This window comes from Somniosus microcephalus, chromosome 1 (genome assembly GCF_052327205.1).
Source record: "Somniosus microcephalus isolate GS21.2 chromosome 1, FLI_Smic_1.0, whole genome shotgun sequence".
NCBI classification, from domain to species: domain Eukaryota; kingdom Metazoa; phylum Chordata; class Chondrichthyes; order Squaliformes; family Somniosidae; genus Somniosus; species Somniosus microcephalus.
The window spans coordinates 6685562-6707814 of NC_140987.1; the positions used below are offsets into that span (position 1 = coordinate 6685562).

The following is a 22253-nucleotide window of genomic DNA, read 5'->3' on the forward strand; positions in this document are numbered from 1 at the left end:
TCTCTGGGCTAGATTTTCAGTCTGCCGTAAGGTGGGCTTTTAGGCGTGTGGGGGGCAAAAATCCCGATTTCGGGGGTCCTGACACCATCCCACCCAAAACCCGCCTCCACGTAAGTTTCAAAGGAGGCGGGTACCCGCCCCACACTGGGACCCGCCGACCCGAGGCGGGAAGGGATTAGTGCCAATTAACTGCCTGTTAACTGTATTGATTTGTATTGTGGGTTCAATGACGACACATTCATGAAAGAGAATGACTTTTTATCTAAAGTATGTTCAACTCAATTAACAGCATTACAGGAGACACCATCTTAGAGATCCATCTAAAGCAAAACTAAAACCAAACTGCTTGTCTCTCACATGCCCTCTGCTGGTCAGGCATAAGTAATCAAACAGGCAAATATGCTGGTAAGGCATCATAATCAAACAGGCAAATACCATCACTATTTGCTGATATCATTACATCTCCCTTTCTTAAAACAAAAGTATTTTACTTTTAACTAACATGTTTTCTTTGCATTAATCTGCATTTTAACTGTAACACTTAATGAACTTACATTATCATTATCATGATCAAGGTTTTTTAACCTTGCTTTGTGTGTTCACATGAAATATGTAAATACACTAGAACTTGAAGAAAGAATAAAATATCATTACTTCCTTCTATAACAAGAGTCCTTAAATTTGCTCAATGAGTCTCTCAGGAGGCTTCATGTGTCTTGAGGATTTTCTGATTGATTGTCCTTGAATCTGAGTTGTTGCCTCCGATGATGGTTTCTCAGCTGTGTGATCAGGTTGTTCAACAGTATCAGTCTTTTGACCTGCTGTGTGATCAGGTTGTTCAACAGTATCAGTCTTTTGACCTGCTGTGGCTGGTCCCATGAGAAGATCTCGACGATTTCTTCGCAGAACAGCACCCTCATCTGTCTGAATGGTGTATGATCTTGGTTGAACTTCACTCAGGACAGTTCCCTTCTGAGTCCATATGTTTGTTTTGTCTTTGAACCTTACTTGGTCACCAGTGTGGAGTTCAGGTAGGTTTTGTGTTCCTCTGTCATAGTAGTACTTTTGCTTTTCTTTCTGTTGTTCTTTGAACTTCCTCACTTTCTCCCCCTCTTTTGTTTTCAGGAGGTTCTCCGGGATGGGTAGGTTTGACCTTAGCAGACGTCCCATAAGGAGTTGGGCTGGTGACATACCACACTCGAGCGGCGTTGTGCGGTATACAAGCATGCTTTGGTAGAAGTCAGTTCCACTGTCTTTTGCCTTGTACATCAGTCTTTTCACTGTCTGGACCGATTTTTCCACTAGTCCATTGGACTGTGGAAAGTGAGGACTTGACGTTGTGTGGACAAAGTCCCACTCTTTGGCAAAGTGTCGCAAACTTGCATTGTAAAACTGGGGTCCGTTGTCTGTGAAGACCTCGCTTGCCACGCCATGTCTGGAGAATATGGCTTTCATACATGTTATCACAGCATCTGCAGTGGTGGTATACAGTCTACAAACCTCTGGATACAGGGAGTAATAGTCTGTGACTACAAGATAGTCCTTCCCTTGACATACGAATAGGTCAGCGCCTACCTTCTGGTAAGGTCTGTCTGGCGCTGGGTGTGGCTTTAGTGGTTCTACCGGATTGCTTGCTCGATATTTCAGGCATATTGTGCAGTTTGACACCTCATTTGTCACATCTTGGTTGATTCGTGGCCAGTACATCACCTCTCGTGCTCTTTTCTTACACTTTTCGATTCCCAGATGTCCTCCATGGATCCTTTTTAGCATCTCTTTTCTCAGACTCTTTGGGATAACTATTTTACTTCCTTTGTAGATGATGTCTTCGACCACTGATAGTTCCGCCCTGCAGTTCCAGTACTCTGCCATGTCAGGTGAGCAGTCTTGCTTCATGTTGGGCCATCCATCCAAGATGCTTTTCCTCAGTCGTCTCATTGTTTCATCTTTGTTTGTCTCAGTCTTTATGAGCTCCATTTTTGCATCTGCTATGGGCAGTGCACTTGTGATCATGTCCACGTAGGCGTTCACTTTTTCATCCATTTTGGTGTTTGCGGGCTCACTTGGGTCTACAGCTCTGGACAACGTGTCTGCTGTATACATCAGCTTACCCGGTGTGTACACAACATTCAGTGTATAGCGTTGCAGCCTGATCATCATTCTTTGTATTCTAAGCGGACATCTATTTAGTGGCTTTTGGAACAATGCAATCAAGGGCTTATGGTCAGTCTCTACACTGATTGCTTGTCCTGCCACAAACTGGTGAAATCTTTCACAGGCGTATGTGATGCTGAGCAGCTCCTTTTCTATTTGAGCATATCGCGTCTCCGCGTCTGTCATTGAGCGCGATGCATATGCAATAGGTTGCCAGTAGTCATATTTTTGCAGAAGAACGGCACCGAGCCCACTCTGTGATGCATCTGATGATATCTTGATGGGTCTCGCTGGGTCACAAAACCTCAGAGCTGGTTCCTCTGTGAGCAGTTTCTTTAGATCGCTCCATGACTTCTCATGCTCATGATTCCATTCCCATCCTATGTTCTTTTCAGTTAGTCGTCTCAGTGGCGCCATCTTTTCTGAGAGGTTGGATATGAATTTACCCATGTAGTTGATCATTCCATTAAACCTCTGCACGTCCTTTTTGCATTGTGGCTTTGGCATATTCTCAATGGCGGACACCTTTCTGGGATCTGGTCTGATGCCCTCACTGCTAAGGATATCTCCCACGAATGTCAGTTCTGTCACCCCGAGCTGGCATTTCTCTCTATTCAGCTTCAGGTTTGTTTTCCTTGTTGCTTCCAGCACTTTTTTCAGTCTCTCGTCATGCTCAGTTCTCGTGGTTCCCCATACTATGATGTCATCCATTGATGTATCAACTCCCTCCAGATGCTCATAGATCATATGGATAGTTTTGTGATACACTTCAGGAGCTGAGGCAATGCCAAATGGTAACCTTAGGAATCTGTATCTGCCAAATGGACTGTTGAACGTGCACAGTCTTGAACTTGCTTCGTCCAGTTTCATCTGCCAAAATCCTGATGATGCATCTAACTTGATGAAATACTTTGCATTTGCAAACTGTGACATGATTTCCTCACGTGTAGGAAGCTTGAAGTGCTCTCTCTTTATTGCTCTGTTTAGATCTCTTGGATCCAGGCAAATTCTGAGCTTTCCATTCTTTTTGTCCACAACGACGAGGGAACTCACCCACTCAGTTGGCTCATCTATCTTCTGTATCACGTTCAGGCTTTCCATCCTGTCCAACTCTGCCTTCAGTTGCTTTTGAAGAGCAAACGGAACTTTTCTGCATGGATGTATGACCGTTGGCATACTTTTATCTACTCTGATCGTGCGTTCTCCTGGAAGGCAGCCTAGACCCTTAAATAGGTCGTTGTGCTCTTTCATGAGTTCATCATAGACTGTCTCTCCTTTGCTTTCCACAACGAGGACTCTCTTTACCAGGTTCAGTCTCTCACAGGCTATTAAACCTAGTATGGCTTGCACATCCGTTGGCACCACGATTAATGCTAGCGTGTGCTCTCTGTCCTTGTGTGTCACTTTGACAATGCATCTTCCTTTCACTGGTATATCAGTACCTGAGTATCCTGTCACTTTCACTTTTATTCCATGTATCTTTGGTCTGGGTCTAATTTTCTTAAAATCAGTCTCTGATATCACATTAACTTGTGCTCCAGTATCCAATTTAAATGGAATATGTATGTCATTCACTTTTAGTGTCAACATCCAGTCTCTTTTTTCTTTTTTGTTTTCAGACACAACATCCACATAGAACTCCTCTATCTCGCTTTCATCTACTGCATGGACCTTGCTTTGTTGCGCTTGGTTCTTACAGCAACGGGCATAATGGTTGTTTTTGTTGCAACTATTGCATGTTTTACCATATGCTGGACACTTTTTTGGTGGATGCTGTGTACCGCATCGACTACATGACTTTCGATTGTCCCTTTCATTTTTGTTCGCTGGCCATGCCTCTTTTTTCACATTGGCGCTCTTTTTGTTAAACGGTTTGTATCTGTTCTTACTCACTGCATCCATGTTGCAGCTACTGTCACTGAACAGCTCCTTTGCCTGCGACTTCACAGTCTCTGTAGTCCTACACAGTGCTATGGCTTTTCCCAGGTCTAGATTTTGCTCTCTTAGCAGTCTTTCCCTTAGACCATTATCTGGAATACCACACACCAGTCTGTCTTTTATCAGCGAGTCTGTCAGTCCCCCAAATTCACACGTTTTGCTTCTGTTTCTCAGTTCTGTCACATCTGTCAATAGTCTCTCCCGTTTTCTGTACACATGTGAAAAATCTGTGCCTCTCAAATGTCACGTTACGTTTAGGTATGCAGTAGGCCTCAAACTGTTCCATTATTTTATCCAGCTTCATTTTGTCTCCATCAGCAGCAAATGTGAAGTTATTATACACCTCCAGCGCTTCATCACCCACGACATGTAAGAACACTGACGCTTTCATTTTATCACTTTTCTCGTCAGCTCCGATTGCTGATAAATACAACTCCAAACGTTGTTTTAACCTTCTCCAATTTTCAGCCACATTACCTGTCAACTGAAGCTTCGCCGGTGGGTGTAATCCTACCATTTTTCACTTCGTTAGCTATTCTCCAAAGGTAAGTAACGATGTTCTCTTTTGGCTTGCTAATATGTGGAGAGCTGATTTAACTTCAGTTTTTTCCTCTTCATCTCTTTCAATCACTTCTGACACCATGTATCGATTTGTATTGTGGGTTCAATGACGACACATTCATGAAAGAGAATGACTTTTTATCTAAAGTATGTTCAACTCAGTTAACAGCATTACAGGAGACACCATCTTAGAGATCCATCTAAAGCAAAACTAAAACCAAACTGCTTGTCTCTCACATGCCCTCTGCTGGTCAGGCATAAGTAATCAAACAGGCAAATATGCTGGTAAGGCATCATAATCAAACAGGCAAATACCATCACTATTTGCTGATATCATTACATTAACAGGTAGTTAACAGGCAGTTTTTAGCCTAATCCCTATTTTGAGGGGTGTCGTGTGGGTTTCCCGACGGCTCCAAACTACGCCAGGTTAGAGCAGGCGGGCCGTCGGGTTGAAGGACTTGGAGGGGTCGCGATGTCGGTGTTCAGGTGAGTGATGGGTGCATGAGTGCAAAGGTAAGTGTGTTTGGTGTGTCTGAAGTTTGTAAAGAAGTTTAAATTACCTGTACTTACCTCTACAGCCTTTCTTCCTGTAGACGTCGGGAGTCCATCACTCAGCCGGCACTGAAAGCAGAATGGCCGCGATCTGTCAAAAGTGACAGCCTGCAGCTTTCATTGCCGGTTACAGTTCTAACTGAGTCTGTGTAGAAGGACTCAGGTTAGAAGTCAGACTGTCAGTGTTTGACAGCTTCAAACAGCTGTGAAACACTGATATTTCATCTGTCAGCACGTCTTGACAGATGAAATTTCAGTCTGTGACGTCACCTGTTGCCGGGTGGCCCTTAATTGGCCTGCTGAGCCTGCTGGGCGGGCTCAACAAGGTCAATCAAGGGAAAATCGCGTGGATTGGCCGGATGTCGATGGAGGCGGGACTAAAACACGAAAGTTGTAGTCCCGCCTCCTTCCCGACTGCTGAATGAAAATCCAGCCCTCTGTGTCTACTCTATCAAAACCATTCATCATTTTTTAGACCTATGTATGGTCAATTATAGTATTCTGTCACTAACTCAGGAAAAAAAGAGGCAGCACACGTGAATAGCATTCGATATTATAATGTGAGGGGCAGCGATTGTGAGCAGCAATAGTGGTGACTGAGTGAGATGTAGCCTGTGTGAACAGCATCTGTTTCTACTGTGGGTTCTTTATTGATGGGTAGAAAGGTCAAAAAATAGATTGGCCCTGAAACTGTATGCCGATCCCTGTTATAATTCTGGCAGCAATCTGTTGGACAGCCACAATCTCAGTCAAACCCAACTATACTATGTCCCAGCATTGCACCAGTGTTTGCGGCTTGGGCTTGTACGATAGAACTGCCTCTACAAGGGGTCAGGGCCAGGGATATGGACGCCTTATGTTTGGAGTTCCCAACTTAGCCTGGACTCTCAGTCAGGACCTGACGTATGAGCAGTATAGATATGCCTGTTCGCACCTGGCCAAAAGAGGCATCAAACTAGGGGCCCAAGCTGGGGCTAAGGGCTGAACTCCTTAAGATGAGGAGCCAGAGAATTCTTTGGGGTTTGAAGCAGCCCCTTTCTAAGGAGACACTCGAGGCACCTTGATAGTACTTCTGGGAAGAATATGCACTCACCCCCCACCGACCCACCCCTCCCCTTGGCCAGCCAGTTGCCAGTGGCATTTCCAGGGGTTTCGGCGGAGAAAGGGCACCGCATGTAAGCCTCCAGATCACTGAAGGTCCTTCCTACTAACCTTGTGACCTTCAGCAGTGTCAGTGGGGGAGTTCTGTGGGCATAACTGCTGGAATCGTGCCCATGCGGATTTTTGAGGGTGATTGTTTATAGAGAATGCATTTTTTTTTAGTCCATATCTCTTTTTGTTAGAATGAATCACAGAATGGTTACAGTGGTTGGAGGCGATTCATCACAGCCCCAGGACATCGTTACAGGAGTTCCTCAGGGCAGTGTCCTAGGCCCAACTATCATCAGCTGCTTCATCAATGACCTTCCATCCATCATAACAGGACTGAGATGAGGAGGAATTTCTTCACCCAGAGAGTGGTGAGCCTGTGGAATTCTTTACCACAGAAGGCAGTTGAGGCTAATTCATTAAATATATTCAAGAAGGAGTTAGATATATTTCTTAAGTCTAAGGGGATCAAGGGATTTGGGGAGAAAGCAGGGACAGGGTACTGAATTTGGATGATCAGCCATGATTTCATTGAATGGCGGAGCAGGCTCGAGGGGCCGAATGGCCTACTCCTGCTCCTATCTTCTGTTTCTATAAGATCAGAAGTGGAGAAGTTCACTGATGACTGCAGTGTTCAGCGCCATTCACAACTCCTCAGATAATGAAGCAGTCCGTGCCCGCATGCAGCAAGACCTGGACGACGTTCAGGCTTGGGCTGATAAGTGGCAGGTAACATTCACGCCACAGAGGTGCCAGGCAATGACTAGCTCCAACAAGCGGGAGTCTAACCACTGGCCCTTGACATTCAATGGCATTACCATTGCCGAATTCCCCACCATCAACTTCCTGAGGGTCACCATTGTCCAGAAACTTAACTGGACCCGCCACATAAATACTGTGGCAACAAGAGCACGCCAGAGGCTGGGTATTCTGTGGCGAGTGTCTCACCTCCTGACTCCCCAAAGCCTTTCCACCATCTACAAGGCACAAGTAAGGAGTGTGATGGAATACTCTCCACTTGCCTGGATGAGTGCAGCTCCAACAACACTCAATAAGCTCAACACCATCCAGGACAAAGCAGCCTGTTTGATTGGCACTCCATCCACCACCTTAAACATTCACTCCCTCCACCATGGCGCACCGTGCCTACAGTGTGTACCATCTACAAGATGCACTGCAGCAACTCGCCAAGGCTTCTTCGGCAGCACCTCCCAAACCCGCGACCTCTACCACCTAGAAGGACAAGGGCAGCAGGCGCATGGGAACACCACCACCTCCAAGTTCCCCTCCAAGTCACACGCCATCCTGACTTGGAAGCATATCGTCGATCCTTCATCGTCGTTGTGTCAACATCCTGGAACTCCCTCCCTAACAGCACTGTGGGAGCACCTTCCCCACACGGACTGCAGCGGTTCAAGAAGGCGGCTCACCACCACCTTCTCAAGGGCAACTAGGGAGGGGCAATAAATGCTGGCCTTGCCAGCGACGCACACATCCCAAGAACAAATTTTTTAAAAAGCACAGAAGGAGGCCATTCAGCCCGTCGAGCCTGTGCCAGCTCTCTGCAAGAACACTTCAGCTAGTCCCACTCCCCCGCCCTTTCCCCGTAGCCCTGCAAATTTTTTTCCTTCGAGTATTTATCCAATTCCCTTTTGAAAGCCGTGATTGAATCTGCCTCCACCACCCTTTCAGGCAGTACATTCCAGATCCTAACCACTCGCCGCATAAAAAATATTTTCCTCATGTCGTCTTTGATTCTTTTGCCAATCATCTTAAATCTGTGTCCTCTGGTTCTCGACCCTTCCGCCAATGGGAACAGTTTCTCTATTGTCCATATTTAAGAAATTTCTCAAACCATTTTTGTGGCTTAATTTTTTTAAATATGAACACTTGCATATTGCATAAATGATGAATTTTAAGTGCTTTAATTAGGTAATTTTTGCTTGATTATGGAAATTTAAGCTCATTAAAGACTGCATAAGTCACCAAACTTACTAATAGCATGATCGTGGCATGCGCCAGGAATTAATATCAGGATTTATTTCCACTTATTTCTGGCATGTGTCCAAAAGTGACAAGGATCTATGTATTGCCTGTGCCGAGCTGCCCTGTGAAGCTGGTGAGCCTTCTTTTTGAAATGCTGCATTCCCTGTGTTGATGGTGCTCTCACAATGGTGTTAGGCAACAAATTCCAAATCCTGAGCCAGAGACAATGAAAGAGCAGCGATATATGTCCACGTCAGGATCGTATGTGACTTGGGCTGGAACACCATTGGAGCTGATGTGTTCCCTGCTCTTGTCCTTCTTGTGGGTAGAGGTTGCAGGGGAGGTACGTGCACGTGCTGTTTAAATTATCCTGGTAAGTTAATGCAGTGCATTCTGTGGATAGCACGCATGCAGCCACATTCCACTTGTGATGGAGTTGTGAATATTAGGGGAGAGTTTCCTGAATATGTGCACAAGTGTGCTGGATCGTCTAGGTGCAGCAAATATCATAAACTCAGGTGGGTGAGAGCACACACCTGGAAAGGTACCTGCCCAATTTTCCTTCCATTAATTTATTGAGTTCAGTGGAAGTGGTGCCATTCAAGCAAATTGCTCTGTCCTGGATGGAGTTGAGTTTCTTGGGATTTGCTGTAGCTGACTAGTAGTGACTATTCCATCACCGTCTTCTTGACTTGTAGATGGTACAGAGGGTTTGACAGGGCAGGAGGTGAGCCATTCATCACAGAGTACCCAGCCACATCCCGAGAATTCATTTTAAAAAGACGTGAATAAACTGCATGGCCCTATCATGCTGCTGTCTTGCTGTCGTGGCAAACTGGATGAATTCCCCAGCTCTCCGAAAAAGTGTGTTGATTAGCTGCTGAATACCAGTCTGGAAGGCACCCGAGCTGATATTGCATAGATGCCCTGTGGCTGCTTGAAATGAACCCGTGGCGTAAAATTTATACAGGAAATTCACCATTTGTGCTGAAGACAGCCCATTTATTATACAGGAGATATTGGGCCTGATATTCCTCCCCACCCTTGCTGGGCTATGGTTGCACAAATGCCAGACACATGCCAGAACCTAACCTGAGTACCCGCTCTTCATGTGTGAGCCTAGGTAAGGAATACAGTCAGACTATTCAACGGTGAGGGGTGTAACAGCCGAGCCCCACCAGTTGTATCACCATTTTCAGCACTGGCTATGGAATGACAATCAGCTGTGGGAACTGTTATAAATCTCATCATTCATCGAGAAACTGCTCGTGAAATAACGCTGGACGGCCAGCTGGTGGCGCCGTCCAAGGAGTATAAATACTCGGGCGTCGGCCCCAGCTTGTCAGGGACATTTTGTAAGACAAGGAACTAGTAAAGTACAACTAGACCTCCATGTTCTGAAACAAGTTGATTAAAGCCTTGCTTTATACTCAAACCAAGTGTGTAGTGAGTTTTATTACGTCAGGAACCCTGACTGATGTTCCCTTCACTAGCCCAGGGCACTGTTGCTAATTGTAGAAAGTCTACTGCCACCCTGGCTGCAGTAAGCTAACTTGGCACAGATCAACAACAACAACTACTTGTATTTATATAGCACCTTTAACATAGTAAAACATCCCAAGGCACTTCACAGGAGCGATTATCAAACAAAATTTGACACCGAGCCACATAAGGAGATATTAGGACAGGTGACCAAAAGCTTGGACAAAGAGGTAGGTTTAAAAGAGCGGGGTTTCAACTGAGGCAGGGGCGGAGTCGGGCGATGTTACAGAGATGGAAGGAAAGTAGGCGGTCTTGGTGATGGAGTGGATATGTGGCCGGAAGCTCATCTCGGGGTCAAATACGACACCAAGGTTGCGAATGGTCTGGTTCAGCCTCGGACAGTTGCCAGGGAAAAGGATGGAGTCGGTGGCAAGGGAAAGGAGTTTGTGGCGGGGAACGAAGACATGGCTTCGCTCTTCCCAATATTTAGCTGGAGGATATTTCTGCTCATCCAGCACTAGCAGTGCGACAAATCAGAGACCGTGGAGGGGTCGAGAGAGGTGGTGGTGAGGTAGAGCCGGGTGTCGTCAGCGTGCATGTGGAAACTGAGGCTGTGTTTACAGATGATGTCGCTGAGGGGCTTTCTAATTGATATGGCTCAGTTACTCGCTATCTTTACTGATTAAGCCATTAGGGAAGCCTGAAAGGTAAGGGGTAAGCCATTTAGGACAGAGATGAGGAGGAATTTCTTCACCCAGAGAGTGGTGAACCTGTGGAATTCTCTACCACAAAAGGCAGTTGAGGCCAATTCATTAAATATATTCAAGAAGGAGTTGGATAAATTTCTTAAAGCTAAAGGGATCCAGGGGTATGGGGAGAAGGCAGGGACAGGGTACTGAATTTGGATGATCAGCCATGATCACATTGAATGGCGGAGCAGGCTCGAGGGGCCAAATGGCCTACTCCTGCTCCTATCTTCTATGTTTCCGGCCCCCTCTCCTTCAAATGCTGGCTTAATCCTCCCTTTTACGTAATGACTAACAATAACCCTGTCCTTACCTCCATCTGCAACTTGATGATCTCACTTTGCTTCTCCCTCTCCTGAGAACATATCTGTCTCTTCAGTAGTCGAATCTCTGTTTCCTTTTTGTCAATAATTCCGTTGAGCTCTGCCTCCTTTATTTCAACTGGCAAATAATTCAACCAAATATTAATACAGCAAAAGCAGCATTAGAAAATGAAACGTAAATATCAATGCTGGCTGTCTTTAATTAACCCATATCTTTCGAAGTGATCGTTAATCTTATCCCATATGGCCTCCAGAGGATTACATCCGATGAGTGTTAAGGCGACTGGTTACAGATGCTCTGAACGGGGAGAAAGCTGTGGGCTGACGATCGCAGAAGTAGAAAACCCTGACCTTTCTGTCTACTGACAACAGTATGCTGACAAAGTACTTACATTTCCTGCTCAGGTCTTGCTGAACCTCCGCATGCTCCACCTTGTGCTCCTGTTCCATTGTTTTCAACTCTAACAGCAGCTTCTCAACATGTCCTTTGTGCTCCTGCAAACATACTTTGATGAGACTATGGCCTAGAAATTGGGACCTTTAGCGTCAGCCGTTAAGGCCGGTTTTGAAGATAAAATGGCGGCCTCCTCACTTATTGGGCAGGTTGGCAGCGCTGCCATTGCATGCGCTTGCCTCAAATATTTTAATGATCAAACATAGAAACACAGAAGATAGGAGCAGGAGTAGGCCATTTGGCCCCTCAAGCTTGCTCCGCCATTCAATGAGATCATGGCTGATCATCCAAATTCAGTACCCTGTCCCTGCCTTCTCCCCATATCCCTTGATCCCTTTTAGCCTTAAGAAATATATCTAACTCCTTCTTGAATATATTTAATGAATTGGCCTCCACTGCCTTCTGTGGTAGAGAATTCCACAGGTTCACCACTCTCTGGGTGAAGAAATTCCTCCTCATCTCTGTCCTAAATGGCTTACCCCTTATCCTTAGACTGTGACCCCATGTTCTGGACTCCCCCGCCATCGGGAACATCCTTCCTGCATCTAGTCTGTCTAGTCCTGTTAGAATTGTATAAGTTTCAATGAGATCCCTTCTCATTCTTCTAAACTCCAGTGAGTATAAGCCCAATCGCCCCAATCTCTCCTCATACGTCATTCCTGCCATCCCAGGTGTCAGCCTGGTGAATCTTCGCTGCACTCCTTCTATGGCAAGAATATTTTCCTCAAATCAAGAGCGTGACGTCAATCGCAACGCAACGCCGAATTGACGGGCACTGACCGATTTTGGATGTCACCGTTCCTTTTAACGCCCTCTCCAAAGCGTGCCCGTGCGTGCAGCCATTGCCAGGAAAAAGTGGAGGAGATCCATAGATCTCTCAGTCTTCAATAACTATGCAGAATATGTGCAGCCCCGCTGAACCCAGGCTCCGTGACAGGTCTGCATTCCTCACTGATCACTGTTTCAAATAATTTGCCGTTGTTTGCACTGGATGGTGTAATCAGGAATTTGATGACACCAGTAGCGTGAGTTTTCATATCTTCAAGTATTTGGAACCTCAAACTGCTAGAATGATTCCACCCAAATTGCACTTATGATAACTTTTTTTGATTAATAATTGCGCTTGACAAATTAGCCGGCTAAACATTTGAGAGTGTCAACAGTTGAATTCAACGTAGATTTCAGCTAAACTGCAGGCTGCATTGTTTAAAATCTGACAGCTTGGTTTATTTTTAGGCTTTGATTTATCTCTGTCAACCTATAAAACATGAGAAACACAACCAGAAACATTTCACTTCAGTTTCATAAATTGCGATTTCCTGATCATGCAGCACAGGCCGTTTGGACCCGACCTTCGGCCTCCTGCTGAGCGCACTGCCTGAAACACCGTGTTGCACGGCAATGTTCCCTTTCTTTTTTTCTGTGCACGGTTCCTTTAAGGGGATGCACGGCCCATTCAAAATGGTGTCAAAAACAGGAAGGCAGATTATTATCTGAATGGCAATAGATTGGGAGAAGGGGAAGTGCAACGAGACCTGGGTGTCCAATGCAGGGGTTCGCAAAATCCCTTCAGCCCCCGAAGATCGGGAAATATTAATCCACATCGTGGACTGAAATAAAGAGTAGATTTGCCTTTCTAATCTAGGCTTTATTAACTTAAAAATCCTGTAGCACATCTTTCAACACCCAGTCCCAACTAAAGGCTGGAAAGAACTGAATTTAAGATGGCCACCACAAATCACATGACATCAACTACCAATGAGATTACAGCATCTATCCCAAGGCAGGAAACAAACAACCAATCACAATACTTCTTACTAAACATAAAGAATAATCACCACATTCACCCCTCCTTTTAAAATATACTCCAACCTAAATAACCTTTACAATTTATAATTAATTATTTACAACTAAAACTATGCACAGGCAAAATAAAACTATTCAACATGACACAATACTAAGTGAGCAACAACAAATAGTAACATTGCACATAAGTATTAAGTATCTCTCAACTAAAACAATACAATATAATATTTCAACAATTTTAAAACGTTACCATCAATTTAAAAGTCCATTTTCAATCGGTCGACCGGATATCTTGTTCGTGTCGACCTTCTTAACCTTGGTGAAATTCCTTGCTCTCCCACACCAGGAGACACAGAAGTATCTTCTGCAGGAAGGCTATCCATATCCCGATTTTCAACGGTTTCCGGATTAGAAATCCCATCAGGAGGTAAACTGGGACGGTCATGAACATCCCTCGAGGGCTGACTAATAGAAGTATAATTATCTGCAGTCGGATTGGAAATATTTGTAGTATCTGTAACAGCATCCACATTATCTGAATCATGACTATTGTTAATATCCTCAGAAGAGGGCTGGCCACCACAAGGAGCCAAGTCTTTAATTGAAACGGTACTTTCTTTCCCATCTTGGAATCGAATATGAGCATATTGGGAATTTGCCTCCAACAGCTCCACCTCCTCCACTAAAGGATCATATTTTGACAATCTAACATGGCGTCGAAGCAGCACAGGTCCCTGCATAGTAAGCCATGAAGGTACCGAATATCCCATAGTAGATCTCCGCGGATAGTTAAAGAGCCTTTCATGGGGGGTCACATTAGTAGCCGTTGAAAGCAATGATCTAATGGAATGCAGGGCATCAGGCAGTACCATTTCCCATTGTGTATTCTTAAGGTTCCGGGATGTCAAAGCCAACATAACTGCCTTCCAGATGACCCCATTGTATCGTTCGCACTGTCCATTACCCTGGGGATTATACGGGGTAGTTCTGCTAGTAGAAATTCCCCGACTCTGAAGGTATTCCTTCAACTGGGAAGACATAAAAGAACTTCCCTGATCCGAATGGATATACGCAGGCATCCCAAAGATGACAAAAAGTTGAGTCAGACATTTGATAACTGTAGCAGCTGATACATCTGCGCAAGGAAAAGCAAAAGGGAACCTTGAAAACTCATCCACAACAGTAAATATATATCGGTTTTGAGTAGTTGAAGGAAGAGGCCCCTTAAAATCGACGCTCAAACGTTCAAAAGGAGAAGTAGCCTTTATAAGATGAGCTCATTGAGGCTTAAAGAAATTCGGTTTACACCGAGCACAGATAGAACATGATGAAGTCATCCGCTTGACGTCTTCAACTGAAAAGGGCAAATTCTTACTGCGTACGAAGTGTATCATCCTCGTAACTCCAGGATGGCATAAGGCATTGTGAAGATTAATAAGCGTATCTCCGTGAATCACAGAACAATAAGCCCTCGACAGCGCATCAGCAGTAACATTATCCTTCCCCGGACGATAAACTATATCAAAATGGTAACATGCCAACTCAATCCTCCACCTCATTATATTATCATTCTTAATCTTTCCAAAATGTTTGACATCAAACATAAAGGACACAGACTTTTGATCAGTTACCAACGTAAAATGTCGCCCCAATAAATAATGTCTCCATTTACGCAACGCTTCTACTATTGCATACGCCTCTTTCTCTATTGAAGAATGCCTTTTTTCACTATTGTTCAAGGTACGTGAGAAAAAGGCCACAGGTCTTCCATTTTGGTTCAGAGTAGCCCCAATTGCAAAATCAGAAGCGTCCGTCTCAATCACAAAAGGAACCTGCTCATCAATAGAATGCACAACTGCTCCAAGGATATCCTTTTTAAAATGATCAAAACACGTCCTGGCCTCCCATGATAGAGGATATGTCGTAACCCGAATAAGAGGCCGGATCTTCTGTGAAAAATTTGCAATCCAATTAGAATAGTAAGAAAACAGTCCAACAACTCGTTGCAAAGCCTTAGAATTAGTAGGACAAGGTAAATCAATCAATGGTCGCAGACGTTCTGGGTCTGGTTTAATCTTGTTTCCCGAGATAATGTACCCCAGTAGATTTACCTCAGTGGTCGAAAAGATACACTTCTCTTTATTGAAAGTTAAACCAACTTTTTCCGCAGCTTGAAGGAATCTTTCTAAATTAGAATCATGCTCCACCCTTGATTTGCCACACACCGTGATGTCATCTAAGTATGAAAAGGTGTCAGAGAGAGAGTTATCACTTATAAAAGCATCCATTGCCCGTTGAAAACAAGCAACACCATTAGTAACACCAAATGGTATTCGGCAAAACTGATACAGCTTTCCACCAGCCTCAAAGGCCGTATATGGTTGATCCTTCTTAACAATAGGAATCTGATGATAAGCACTCTTTAGGTCAATAGTGCTAAAAACCTTATACTGAGATACTTTATTGATAAGCTCATCAATCTTAGGCAAAGGGTACGCATCTAATTGAGTATACCTATTAATAGTTTGGGAATAGTCTATCACCATTCGTTTCTTATGTCTCTCGTTAGTCGTGACAACTACCTGTGCCCGCCAAGGCGAACAACTAGGTTCAATGATTCCTTCCAATAAGAGACGTTGAACTTCAGAATTAATAAATTCTCTATCCTGACTGCTATACCTTCTTGACTTGGTAGCAATTGGCTTACAATCCGGCATCAAATTGGAAAAAAGTGATAATGGAGAAATGGATAAAGAGGTTAATCCACAAATAGATAAAGGTGGCTTAGTCCCTCCAAATGAAAGACTGAGAGACTCGTGTAACTGAAGCACATCATGACCAATCAAAATATCCGCACAGAGATTAGGCAAAACAGATAGGCGTATATCAGTATACGTATTACCTAGAAGAATCAATTTCACAAGGCAACAACCAGCTACTTGTGAAGTGAGAGTCGTCTGAGCCATACACACCTGATAGGAAACAGGCGAAATTTTCAAATGCTTCTCCTTTGCAAACTGAAGACTTATAAAACTCTCGGTACTGCCCGTATCTATAAGGGCCTTCACTTCCAACCCATTAACTTGGGCCGTAACTATAGCTTTGTTTAGGCCATGAGCAAATGCAGCAGAAATTGATGCAATAAACGCCCTATCTAAAGGCTGAATAGTCACAGAGGAGGTAATTGAACCTGATGATTTACACACACGTGCGTAATGACCTCTCTTGCCGCATTTACTACACACAGCCTCCCGAGCAGGACACTTCAGACGAGGGTGCCAGACGTTCCCACAAAAATAACACTTCTGAATCCTAAAGGCAACAGCCACTGAAGTAGAAACTGTTTCAGAATCTAGTAAACCACTCCTATTAAGTCCACCTAATTCCTTTTCATCCGGAACTGCTGAAACCACAGTCACAGGCTGATTAAAAAGAGCATAAGAATCCGAACTTCTCTGAGCCACATCCAATGTAGAAGCTTGCTCAAAAGCACTCTTAAGATCCAAAGTCTTATTTTCTAACAATCGCTGACGAATTGATCTAGACAGTCATCCATTAATAAAAGCATCCCGTACCGATTCTTCCTTATATTCTTCAGCCGTCACGGCCTTATAATTACAGTTAACACTAAGGCACCGAAGTGCTTGTAAATAAGTATCCAAAGATTCTCCCACCTGCTGCCTACAGGCAGATAGAAGGTGACGTGCAAATACCTCATTCTTTGGTTTAACAAAAATCTTTTCCAATGTAGAAATAGCCACTTCGTAAGTTTAACAGTCCAAAATATACTTATACACATCCGGAGCAATGTAGTTGATCAGCATATTCAGCTTATTTAGAGACTCTTGATCCAACACGCCCAAAAAGTTTTTAAATGTACAATACCAGTGTTTCCATTTATCATCCACTCCTGCAGAATTAGGGTCAGCATTGAATCGTTCTGGTTGAAGATATCGCTCCATTCTGACATAAAGTTAATAAATTGAGATAAAGAGTAGATTTGCCTTTCTAATCTAGGCTTTATTAACTTAAAAATCCTGTAGCACATCTTTCAACACCCAGTCCCAACTAAAGGCTGGAAAGAACTGAATTTAAGATGGCCACCACAAATCACATGACATCAACTACCAATGAGATTACAGCATATATCCCAAGGCAGGAAACAAACAACCAATCACAATACTTCTTACTAAACATAAAGAATAATCACCACATGGATGAAGACTTGTGTGATTTAAATTGTCTCTGGGTTGGACAATGTTTTAAAACATACCCAGAACCGCAGAAAAAGGCTGCATTAAAAGCTCGTGGGCTGGGCAGCGCTTGGACACTGGAATCAGGGAACTTTGTGAAAATCGCACATTTTAAGATTGTACATTTTATTAAAGGATGTACTCTTGAGTTTCGAACGGTTTAAATTACCCAGGGATAAAAATGGCCGTCAGAAAGCATAGCCAAGGACAAAGGACTTGGAAGCAGCTCGTATATGTCTGTGAAAAGGGGAGGATCTAAGATGGCAGTCAAATCTGTCAATCAAAGGGGAGTTCCCTCCCTGCAGAGACAATCGATTTGTTTACAGAAACTGCTACAAGGATGTTTGCACAAGGGATTAAACCACTTGACTGCGGTTTCAGTGACCACAAGATAATGGGTTTCTGTTTACATAGTAATACAACTCCATTCAAAACCCATCAGGGTGAATGGAGATGGTTCGAAGGCTCAGCACAGACATTTGAAAAGAGACACTCAAACTGAGAAAAGGAACAGTTTAAAATTGAATGGGTTTGAATCACCCATTACTGGACAATGGGGACAGTTGGAGCCCTTTTGTTTTAGCCCAGAAACTTCCGGATCTAGGCGGGAACATTTCGGCCCCAAAATTGGGGTATAAGAAATAGCTTCTCAGGGGCATCTCTCTCTCTCTGGCTTGCCTCCGTGTGCCCTCTACAGCGTGGAGTCTGTCTGAAGAAGTAAAACACCAGCAGTTTACTTTTAAAACACTGGGGTGTTTCTTTACTTCAGGGCAGTGAAGATCTCGTGGGACACGGAGCTGGCATTGCAGTGGTGAGCATATATTTTTCTGGCCTTCCACAAGGTGACTTAGGATAGGCTTAGGGGTGGGAGTAAAGTGGGGATTTCATTAGAATTGTATTTTAGTCGATTTCCCTCGTTGTGTCCGTTTTTCCTCCCCATTTAAGCAATTTTACCGTGATTACTTTGATCGTGTGGTGTAGTTTCTTAGTTTTAATAAAATTTGACTTTCTTGCATCCAGACCATTTGTCCGTTTTAATATATCATTAATTATAAGTTCCTCCAGTCAGAACTGGAAGGGGTGGTTTAGCGATTCAAAACCGCTGATTGGAATTGGTCACAGTGCAGTGGCAAAAAGGCTGCCTGACCAGGTAAATTACCGTAAACCAGGTAAAGGAAGGTAAATTGCCGTAAACCAGGTAAAGGATGCCCCCTACAAATTGACGACCGCGGCAGGACTGGAGGCAGTTTTTGATATGATAAGTGGTCTGGATCTGGAGAAAGCATCAGCTCTTGCTTTTCTTGCTTTTAGTCTGTGGGTAGCCCTGCAGTAGTTAGCGGCAGCGTGTAAGCTGACCTATTATGGTATAGGTGGCTGGGTTAAGAAGGGTGAGATGAGGGTGCGGGAGGAGGTTATAGAGGCCAAGAATCGGGAGTCAGAGTTTGGAAAATGCCAGGCGGAGGTAGAACGCCTCATAAGAGAGGTGAATGAGGCCAGAGATAGTGGGATGAGAGTGCGGGAAGAAAATGCACGCCTCACACTAGAGGTCACGAAATGCCAGGCAGAGATAGAGCACCTTGTGCAGAAAGTCACAGAGGCTAGGGACAGTGAGATGATGCTACAGGAGGAAAACGCACACCTCACCCAAGAAGCTAGCGAGGGCAAAAGCCACGCGAGGCACAAGATAGAGTTCCTAAAGTGCCAAATTACAGAAGCTAAGAGTAACGAGATGAGACTGTGGGAAGAGAATGCCCGCCTCACCTCAGAAATAACAGAGCAGGAGGAAATGGTTAGGGAGGTAAAGGCAGCTTATAAGCTGGCCTGCGACCAAAGGTTTAGTGGAGCAGATCATACCCCATGTAACAGAAAGATAGAGAGTTTGGGTATGGAGTTATTAAGGACTAAAGGGATGGTATGTCTCATAAGTCCGAAGGGAAGTCCGTCGGACAGTACCAATAGCCCAAATCAAACCGCCCCACAGGCAGCACCCAGAACAGAGCTGGCTAGGGAATTAGAGATCCCAAGGCTGCAGCCCACAGCTCCGAGTTTTGAGGAGCTCTGGCAGCAAGAATGGGTGGACAATGGGGTGGTAGGAGAACGCCAGCAGGTCCCGCTAGGCAGGCAGGGACCAGGACCAGTGTACCCCCTCCGACAACGGAGGTACGGTCCGCCCGTGAATGATAATGACCATGGGGCTGTTCAGCATACCTATCTGGTACCCTATGATACCCAACAGCTCAGAGGCCTGGTGAAACATATTCCCCTGCTCTCCGAAAAGGGAGACCCCTCAGTGCACTTCCAAGGGATAGAACAGGCAGCCTGTGTTAACGGCTGTGATGACGAAGAGAAAGCCAAAATGTTGCTTTTCTCTGTAGATAGTAAGCTCTATCAGACCCTTTCAGACGAGGCTAAGAGAGGGCAGAAGGGTTTTGAGGACCTAAAGGAGGAAATACTGGAAGCCATGGGTGCGAACAACGGCAGTCCGTTCGATCGCATAGGGGAAACACTGCAGAAGGAAGGGGAGACCCCACAGGCATTTGCAGATAGGCTGTGGCCAGTCTACAACAGCGTGTGTACAGGGGGACAAAATAGGGGACACCTGAACCAGTGGCAGCAGACCCAATGGCTTCGTTGCCTGGTGTCGAATTGCCTGCCCCAGATAAAAGCAAAGGCCGATACTTGGTTTGACCACCGAGACCCCCTAGCAACCGAAGAGACTGTAATCCGGCAGCTCACGGTTGCATATAGGAATGGTAGGAATAGTGGGACCCCCCAGCAAAAGGGTAAGGTCCACGAGGTTAAACCTGGGGCTCAACACAAGAAAGAGTGGCGCCAGGAGGGGAGCCGTCCCTCCCAGAACAAAGTCACTTGTTACAGGTGCAGGGAGGATGGCCACTGGCACAGGGATTGTAAAAAGCCTGGGAGAGACAATAAAGCCAGGACCCCCGCAGCCCCAACTCAGAAGGCAGAGACAGAAACTCCTCCCGATACAGTCGAGTCCATCATGGAGGCGATAAAATCTTTCCTCAGGGCCAATCAGGAAAAGGTAGCAGCCATCAGTGGTGCTGCAGCCCCCTCGCCCACCTCTGCCTCCCCACAATGACTGGAGAGAAAGGGGTTTAAAGTCAACCCCAAGCAGGCAGCAGACAGCATGGGGAAGCAGCATCGGAATAACCGGCTGCTGCTCGAGCCTAGCAGGATCCACCAGTGGGAGATAGGAGACCCAGTGATAAGAAACTATGCCCGGGTGGGAAGTTTAGAGCCACTCTACATGGGACCCTATAGTATAGTTGATAGGACCAGCCCCATGGTCTATGCAGTAAAACTACCCCGGTGCACAAAGTGGTTCCACGCCAACCAATGTAAATTGTATAAATCTGACCATACAAGTTCAAGTTCACAGGCTGTAAAGACAGGCACTGTGGCTTGTTTCAAGGGAAAAGTTGTCCGGCCCACCAATGGGGACACTTCCCCGCCCCAGTGGGACCTAAGCTTTGGCCAAAGTTTAAATTTGAATCAATTAGCTAGTTCAGAAACAGAGAAACAGCAGCCTGAGAGTAGAAATCTGCAGGCTGCTGCGAGTTCATTCACAGAAAATTGCTTGGGGGGCTCCAGGGAGGAGCCGCCCTTTGAAGAGGCTGCCTGCGCAGGCGCAGTCGCGCACCTGAGGGGAGAGGTTTCCAACACTGGGTTCGCGCAGGCGCAGTTCCCCAGTCTGTGACCCCAGCGGCTCCTCTTCAGTTTTCCCGCGCAGGCGCAATCGCCTGTTTGAATACAGAGGTTTCACAGCCTCTGCCGTGGGACTCCGGGGAGGAGGTTCGCGCAGGCGCAGTTCCCCAGCCTGTGACCCCAGCGGCTCCTCTTCAGTTTTCCCGCGCAGGCGCAGTCGCCTGTTTGAAGACAGAGGTTTCACAGCCTCTGCCGGGGGACTCCGGGGAGGAGGTTCGCGCAGGCGCAGTCACCTGCTTAAAGGGACAAACTTCCCAGCCCGCTTCTAGAGTGGTTCCCCCTATGGTGTGGGACTCTGGGGAGGAAGGGATAGCAATTCCTCTTGCAGGGGACATATGGAAGGGGCTGGTACCAGGTTTTGGACCATAAAAGGAAGATTTTCAGCCACCAGCAGCAGGTGGTGAGGGTATACCTGTCCCCAGTACAGGAGTGGGTAGGGAAAAGGAAACAAACCCGGAGTATCAGCAGGCTGCCAGGTATATTAAACAGTGCGGGCTGTTTGCATCAGGGGGAGAAGGTTCCCAGCCAGCTAGGGCTGTGACCCAGGCTCAGGGTCCGTCAGCCAAAGTTTCCCCCACAGAGACGCCCCTCAGAAGGTCTCAGCGGGTCCGCAAGCCCAAGATAAGATGGTCACCAGGGTATCTGCCACAAAGAGCAATCTCCCGAGCCCGGGAAGAAACAGATCACAGAGGTCCCCAACTAGCAGCCATAAGCTGCCAGGGACTTGCAGCAGGAAGCAGTCCAGCTTCGTTGCAGGCAGCAGTAATCTGCGACAGTGACACCAGAGATTAGCCTAGCCGTCCGGAGACGGGCGGCATTTGTATTATAGCTTTGTGTTAAGTTACCAATGTTTATAGCTTGCTTTTAAGGTGTTTAAGTTTTAAGTTCGGGTGTAACTAGTAGTTTTGAGTTTAAGTTTAAAGTTTAAGTTTATAAGTGTGCCAAATGCTTGTATTTTGGTCCGAGGTCGAGGGACCCGACCATGTCTCCACCTAAGGCAGTGAGAGACCTGGCTGCATGTCCTTTTAAGTTCTTTTGCAGGAAAGTGGACAAAGGAGCAGCCCTGTTCGCACAGCCCGAGCTGGGCATCGAATGAAGATATGGTTATACAGAATGT

General features: G+C 45.5%; 1 protein-coding gene across 1 annotated transcript in view; it reads right to left on the reverse strand.

The window, feature by feature from the left end:
- Positions 1-22253, reverse strand: part of LOC147123908 (coiled-coil domain-containing protein 152-like) — a 352349-nt gene that overhangs the window by 90979 nt on the left and 239117 nt on the right. The window contains exons 6-7 of the mRNA XM_085964314.1: positions 11287-11389; positions 10885-11012 (exon numbers count right to left, since the gene is read on the reverse strand). Of these exons, the coding sequence (XP_085820440.1) occupies positions 10885-11012; positions 11287-11389 (231 nt within the window). The remainder of the gene's footprint in view (positions 1-10884; positions 11013-11286; positions 11390-22253) is intronic.